Genomic DNA, 7,732 nt, shown 5'->3' on the forward strand with positions numbered 1-7,732 from the left:
CACTAGAACTAGTTAGAATGATAAAAGAGATATAGAGATTTTCTACAGAATGTAGAAACTGTGCTCTCTAGATCAAGATGTATTATGTCAACAAACCTTATCACTTTCAAGAGTTGTCAGGAGTAGCCAGTCATTCAGCCTGGGTTAGGCTGGACATACTTTTTGACTTTTAAGGCCACCTTTCCATTACTTTCTGCTATGCATTCCCTAGCAGAGTAGATAGGCTTATCAAAATCCACCCAGACATCTGCACTATCTTCCTTGGGATCACTTGGCAATACACGGGTAGGGGTAAAACAATGGAAAAGATAATATAACACAAAAAGCTAAAGGTTGAGTAATGATCAAGGAACATATTGGGTTGAATAGCATCCTCTCAAAATTCACGTCCACTCAAAGTCTCAGAATGTAACCTTACATATATTTTATCTTATAAAAAAAGGAAGGTCTTTGTAGATGCAATTACTTAAGATGAGGGCATACTGGGTTGGGGCAGGCCCTAAATCCAATGATTACAATCCTTACAGTCATGTAAAGACACAGGAACACAGACTCACAGGGAAGAAAGCCATATGATAACAGAGGCAGAAATCAGAATGATATAGGTGCAAAACAAAAAATGATAAAGATTGCTGGTGACCACCAGAAGCTAGGGAGAGGCAGGAAGGATTTCTCCCTAGAGCCTTTAGAGGGAGCATGGCTCTGCCCACACCTTGCTTTTGGACTTTTAACTTCCAGAATGGAGGGAGAATAAATTTCAGTTGTTTTAAGCCACTCGTTTTTCTGGGACTTTGTTATAGCAGCCCTAGAAGCTAATATAGGGAGGTATAGAAAAGGTTAACTAGGGCCAGAAACTTGAAAGATAGTGTGGGAAAGAATAAACAATAGAGTATGAATTTATAGAGTTCATTACTTGAACCCTGAATCTTCCACCAACTAGCTATGGGAACTAACATATTTAAGATTTAGTTTCCTCATCAGTAAAGTGGGATACTGCCTACCTCAAGGGGTTCAGAGAGTATGGAAGGAGATACTGAACACCAATGCCTGCCACTAGCACTCAATTATTATTACTTATACAAGGAACAGAGGGAAAAGCACATGAAAAACATGCCTATGAAGACAACAGACTACGGCTCTCAGTTAAATTCAAACACACTGTTGACTACAATGGAAGAGGATTTTTTAAAAAATATTTTATTTATTTATTCATGAGAGACACAGAGAGAGAGGCAGACGGAGAAGCAGGCTCCATGTAGGGAACCCGATATGGGACTTGATCCTGGGACTCCAGGATCACACCCTGAGCTGAAGGCAGACGCTTAACCGCTGAGCCACCCAAGCACCGTGGAATAGGATTTTTTAAAAAAGACTTATTTTAGAGAGAGAGAACATGCAACAGCAAGTGTACACGGGGTGGGGGTGGGCAGAGGGAGGGAGAGAGACTCTTAAGCAGACTCCATGCTGAGCTGGAGCTGACTTAGGGCTCAACCTCACAACCCTAAGATCAGGACCTGAGCTGAAACCAAGAGCTGTATGCTCAACTGACTATGCCACCAGGCATCCCTGGAATAGGATTTTTAAAAAAACTTTACTACACAGATTGCAAATAAACAGCAGTGTCAAAGCTTGGTGACTTTTTCCTTACACTGATTGCAATAAGGCAAATCAATCAGTGTAAGTGTTCCTTACACTTCTACTGGAAATTTATAAAGTTTGAAAACAGTGAAATCCCTTTAGCTTTACTGACAGATTCCTTGATTTAAGTTCAATCTTGCTTAGTGCTCTTTAGAATCTCTGCTTTAGAAGAATATACACTATAGCTTTTGACCCAACTAATGAATGTATTGATCGATTTCATTTTCTCTTAAGAAAGAGGAAAGGATCAAAATCATACCCCATGCTGCACCACTGTTTCAGGGAAGCGTCTCAAAAGTAGAAGCAACATTTCTGATCGTTCCAATGTGTTGAAGCATTGTTCCGTAACCTTTAGTAACATTTCGCACTGTACTCGACCAGGGAGAGTTTCAAATAAACCTGTACATAACACATTTAACTTTAAAAAATTTCTTTAAGAAAGAAGATCCTGAAGCTAAAGAGGAAATAAGGTATTTTCATGTACAAAACAGTAAATACTACATTTAGGATCATTGTTTGGTTTTATCTACAACCTAGAAGGCTTTTGGGTCAGATGGTATTGGACACAGGTTTGCTGCAAGACCCTAAAACATCTGGAAGCCTTATTGGATCCAGAAGACAAGAATGGTGCTTGTGAAGGGTCACAACAGTGCTTGCTGTTGGCTGAGACAAAGAGGATGTGCTTTGATTCCTCAAAGAGGAAATCTTTGATTGGCTAAAGCAACCAACACAGAGTGAAGGTTAACAAGAAAGGTCATAAATCACTAAAAGTCTCCTCCTGTTTTGTGGACATCTGCCTCATCTACAGATGCTTTCTGATCATTGCAAAACCTGTTAAAAACATCTTTAATTCCCTGGGCTGATACAACCACACACTTTAAGGAAGGTTAGAGGTTTCGAAGCAAATGCTCAAGGGACTAAATGACACCATTTGTAGACCTGAGTTGTCAAGAACAAAACACACATTTGTGTACCAATACCACAGATGTGAGTTTTTTTGCAATTATGGTATATAACTTAGTATTCTAGAAACAGAAATTTTACATCATTAAGTGTCACTCTGCTCTTACTTCTTAAAAATTGGGTTTGTTTATCCTGTGAATCGTTCCTCAGTGCTGATGTAATAATGCTGATTTCTCTCCATACCACTGGCTGGTCAGGGAAATTCACAAACCTATTTTAAAATGAATGTGTTAAATTAAAACGTCAGAATCTACATAGTATTAGAAGAAGAAAAGAACATTGGCACTAGAAGAGATAAACATTTTTCTTTATTCCAAGTAAATATGTGGATATACCAAATCAAATCAAAAAGCATATAAAAATAGAAACTAATTAAGGAAAATGAAGTTAATCCAAAAGTCTTTGGAGGTTCTTAGAAGTGAAAAAAGACAAATGTCCATAATACATAAAGCACTTCTCAATATCAACAAGAGAAAAGAACCCAAAGAAAAAAAACCAAAAAGTGGGCAAAGACAAATCACAGAAAGAATACAGACAGCAAAGAGAGAACACTTGAGAAGATACTCAGTCTTATTAGTAATACAATGAGCAGAAATTTTTAAAAATAACAAGATATAAAAATAAATAAATAAATAAATAAATAAATAAATAAATAAATAAATAAAAAGATATCACTTTCTATCACATTGGCAAAAAATAAAATCTGATAAGACTGATAATATCCATGTTTGCAAATGTGTGGGAAAATGGGCACTCTTATACATTGTTAGTAGAAAGGTAAACTGGAATAGCGTTTTTTTGGAGAGTAATTCGATAGTGTGTCAACATATAAAACGTGTACATACTTGACTGTGAAAATCAATGTTTAAGAATGGACTCTATAGAAAAACACCAAAATATGCATACAAAATTGCTTATTGACATGCAAATATGAAAAAGATATAATCCATATATCAAATACAGTATGCATACTGAAAAATAAAGGCGTCCCTCCATTCCACTGGGTGAAGAGAGTACGCTGCAGCAGATGATGAGTAGTTTTGTTGTGACCCTTCCCCACAAAACCCCACCTGTCTGTATGGTCCTGTGTCTACACGTGTATACAGACACACAGAACTTTGGTTGAGTCAGAGGGACCTTCATGTGTCACTCTCTATCCTTCAGTAGTGTTTGAACTGCAAAGAGCTTGTATTATTTCCAAAATAAAACGGATTATTGGAAAGAAAAATTTTGACAAGAATAAAACAGAGGAAGACTTCTTGCAGAGTAGGAATGCCGGCAGTTAACTGAAGGCCTGGCCTCAAGACCAGGGTTCAGAGCAGGGAGGTGATCTTAAAAGATCTCCTCTCCCTCACACACACAGCCTCCTGAGAGGTTCAGGGCAGGGCCGGCTGAGGTCACCACATACACTCACATGTCGTAGAGCAATCTCCCGGCGGTGGCAGTCCTCTCGGCGTTCCGCTCGATGGTGTACATCTCGTACTGCAATAGACAGACATCAGACCCACGGGTCACAGAGAGAACGGCCGACACGGGGGGGGGAGGGGGGCGGGTCACGACTCCGCCCGGGGCTGGTCCTGGCTCCGCGGTCCCAACCTGCACCCAGCACCCCGCACCCCCAGCCCGGGGGCCTGACCCCTGAGCATCACCTGGTTACGCAGGGCCCCGGGGCCTAGCATGCGACCCTCGGGCTCCCTCTCCACCCTTGGGGAAATCGGTCCCCAAGGCCGGCGGGATGACGTGCCCAAAGCAGCAAGCGCTGCACAAATGGCCGCCGCGCTGACAAACGAGGAGCGAGCGCCGTTCCCGGGGCGCCGCGGTGCCATCCGGCCACCGAGCCGGCAGCAGGGCACCCCTGCCTGCAGTCCCCCGCCCGGCCGGCCTCCAGCGGGGTCACGGTGCGGGTCTCGCGGGGGGAGGGCGGGCGCGGGGGGTCGGGGAGCGGGCAGGGGTGAGAGGAGAGGGACCCGAGGCTGGGGGCCTGCGAAGCGCCCGCCCCTCCACCGCGCGGCCGCCCGGACCTCACCTGGATGTTGAAGTCGGCGGGGTAGAGGCTGCGGGCCGTGATGAGCCACGCTTTGGCTGCCCACAGGTCCTGCTGCACCAGCTCCCGGGCTCGCTGCACCAGGAACTCGCAGTCACCCTGGGCCGACATGACCCCGGAGGCGCCCGGCCGCCGGCAGCACAGGCCGTTTACCTTCCGGCTCTAGAGACGCCGCCGCCGCCGCCGCCGCGGCCGCCGCGGGGGTACCTTCTGCGCATGTCGGGCTGGCCGATCCGGAACAGCTCTCCGGGTTTTGCGAGGAACCGCCCAGCCCCCGCCGCCTCCGGGGACCAGGATTTCTGTGCGGTCTTTTCCCGGTCACCTCCAAAATGTGGAGAAGGGAATCGCACTCTCGCGGGCTCCAGCGTGACTGTTCCAGCCAGGGAGCCTGCGCGCGAGCCTGTAGTCGCCGAGCTCCCTCCGCAGGCTCTCGTAGCCTAGGGGCGGTCCCGGGGGTCCCCGAGGGTCCCGGGCGGCCTAGGGAGCGGCGGGGGCGGGGCGCGGAGCTCCCTCGGCCCGGGAGGAGTGGAGGAACCTAACCTGGCCCGGGTCCTTGCCCGGGATTAGGTTTACGAGCCAACAGTCTGGGGCCGGCTGAGGGTGCAAGGCACAGAGGGCAGGGTCGTTCTTAGCGCTTGTTCTGGCACATTTTGTCTTTCCTGAATGTGTCCACAATCTGTTCTCGCGTCTTTATTCGCTGACTTTTGCCACAGGCACTGAGCTGTTGCAGTACCGAGCACTTGGGAAGTGCTCTGCTGCATGCAGTGGGAGCTGCAAAGATGATTCCTGTCCCAGCAGAGGGTTGACGATGAGGTGGCCTAAGGAAAAACAGGCCATTTTAATGATCTCTTTCCCATCAGATCAGTGTCATTTTCACCCAAACGCCAGATTTGTTTTCCATCTCAGAGGAGGAAAACAAAATCGTCTCCCTGCTCTGGTGAAGGAGAGGCCGCATTTAAGAGCTAGAGAAGCAATACTTACCTGTCTACTAGGAAAAATGTACCAAGATGCGGATTCATTTGTTTTCAATCCAAGTTCTATATGCAAAAAGTTTTAGCAAGTTCTATTTACGACTGATATCTTTGATTTATTTGATTTAAAGCCAAGAGATTAAGGATTCAAAGCTGGTATGTTTTAAAGATAGAAATTACTGGGTATTTATATACATGACAAATTATATTTTAAATAAATTATGAATATATACATTACTATTCATGGGTATATATAAGGTCTAATACATTCTTATAAATTGTGATAATTTATAAATAAATGATCTTAGGGACGCCTGGGTGGCTCAGTGGTTGAGTGTCTGCCTTCTGCTCAGGTTGTGATCTGGAAAACTAGGGATGGAATCCTTCATCTGGCTCCTCTCAAGGACCCTGCTTCTCCCTCTGTCTGTGTCTCTGCCTCTCTCTCTCTCTCTCTCTCTCTCTCTCTCTCTCTCTCTCTCTCTCGTGTCTCTCATGAATAAGTAAATAAAATCTTAAAAATAAATAAATAAACAATCTTAAAGTGAGTGGTGAGTTAGTATGCTAATATTAGAGAGAAGTACCAGAAAGGGCAGGCACAAAGCAGCAGTATTAAAAAAAAAAAAGTGCTATCAAATTTATTAAAGTCACAGCTCTTTTATTTTGCTATTTTGCTTATGATACCATTGTAAAAACAGCACTTTTAAATATCTTCTCCTTTACTCAAAATGGTCAGGTGACAATCTTGCTTCCAATTCAGTGGAATCCTGAACACATTCCCTGGTGGTTACCCTCTTCTCTTCAGAATTAGGACTTCCAAATTTGCAGGGCACAAGATTTAATAGAGACAGAAAAAATTCCATTAGTGGGTTATTGGGCATATTTTGAGGAGCCACTGTCTCCTCCCACCCCTGCTTGGTTTAAAGCATATCCTGTGTCGGAGAGAACAGTTCCCCGACCTCATGGGATGTGATTTAGTTGACACCTTTATTAAGCTTCTAGTAGACCATACTCTACCATTTTATCAGGCCACCTGCTTCTGGGTGTTGAGAACAGAGTAAGACCAGTGAATGTGTTGTGCCTGTTCCCTCTGCCACATTTCTTTTGCCATAAAAATGAGTTCTTGGGCCTTGAAGTGATATTGTATGGGATACGATGGTGATGAATAAGGTGTCTGTAAGTGCATGAATGGTGGAACACGCAGAATGTTATGGGGGCAAATCTGAGTAGTATGAATTCCCGTAAAGACAAATCACTCCCTTCTCCCTGAAGAACAGGTCCAGTGTAAAGTAATCAGCTTTTCACTACCTAGCTGACTGCTCCCTACTGAGGAAATGGTGCCATTTTGGGGGTCTGGTTTTGGCTCCTGCCATTGGCCTTTTGGACACTCAGTGGTAGCTCCAGTCATACCATCCTTGGTGAGGGGAAGTTCATGTTGAGCTCACACATAGCATCCCTGCTGTACACATAGCATTTCTGCTGTCATGCCACTTTTTCCATGGATCCACTGAGCAAACACTGAATGGCTGAGGAAAGAGATAGACTGACATCCACGGGATGAGTCATCTTATTACCACCTGATTAGTGAGCATCTTCTTTGCTGTGGATGTCCTCTGGGAAGCAATTATGTAAAATACAACTGCCTTTTACATTTTGTACCCATTCTGAGAGTCCATATTAGTCCCAAGTCTCTTTTTCACCAATCTTCCAATTTTGCTCTAAGTCCTTGATCTGTCAGACAATCTGCCAGTGACTTCTCATGTCAGTAGAGATTAATACCTCAGACTGTCTTTCCAGAGTGGATCATTGGATGAGCTACCCAAAGTTCTACCTGCTGGAGATATTTCCTTTTTTAAAAAAAATTTTACTTATTCATGAGAGACACAGAGAGAGGCAGAGACATAGGCAGAGGGAGAAACAGGCTCCATGCAGGGAGCCCGACATGGGACTCGATCCCGGGTCTCCAGGATCATGCCCTGGGCTGAAGGTGCGCTAAACTGCTGAGCCACCTGGGTTGCCCGAGATATTTTCTTTTATTGTGTTTTTAGGGCTAACTCTGAGTGTGGCTGCCATTTGGTGGTCACCCACTTCCAGATGCAAGCACACTGTACACACCCTT

General features: G+C 44.7%; 1 protein-coding gene across 10 annotated transcripts in view; it reads right to left on the reverse strand.

The window, feature by feature from the left end:
• Nucleotides 1-4,853, reverse strand: part of INTS10 (integrator complex subunit 10) — a 29,826-nt gene extending 24,973 nt beyond the window's left edge. The window contains exons 1-4 of one of the 10 annotated variants that reach the window (XM_077849399.1): nucleotides 4,628-4,853; nucleotides 4,016-4,083; nucleotides 2,709-2,812; nucleotides 1,898-2,037 (exon numbers count right to left, since the gene is read on the reverse strand). In XM_077849399.1, coding sequence (XP_077705525.1) covers nucleotides 1,898-2,037; nucleotides 2,709-2,812; nucleotides 4,016-4,083; nucleotides 4,628-4,756 — 441 coding nt within the window. In that variant the 5' untranslated portion in view covers nucleotides 4,757-4,853. Of the gene's footprint in view, nucleotides 1-1,897; nucleotides 2,038-2,708; nucleotides 2,813-4,009; nucleotides 4,084-4,250; nucleotides 4,326-4,627 lie in introns of those variants that run through there. The other 9 variants (XM_077849400.1, XM_077849403.1, XM_077849404.1 and 6 more) reach the window with 9 other exon arrangements.
• Between the last annotated feature and the right edge of the window lie 2,879 nt (nucleotides 4,854-7,732).

The sequence above is a fragment of the Canis aureus genome, chromosome 15 (assembly GCF_053574225.1).
Source record: "Canis aureus isolate CA01 chromosome 15, VMU_Caureus_v.1.0, whole genome shotgun sequence".
Lineage (NCBI taxonomy): Eukaryota > Metazoa > Chordata > Mammalia > Carnivora > Canidae > Canis > Canis aureus.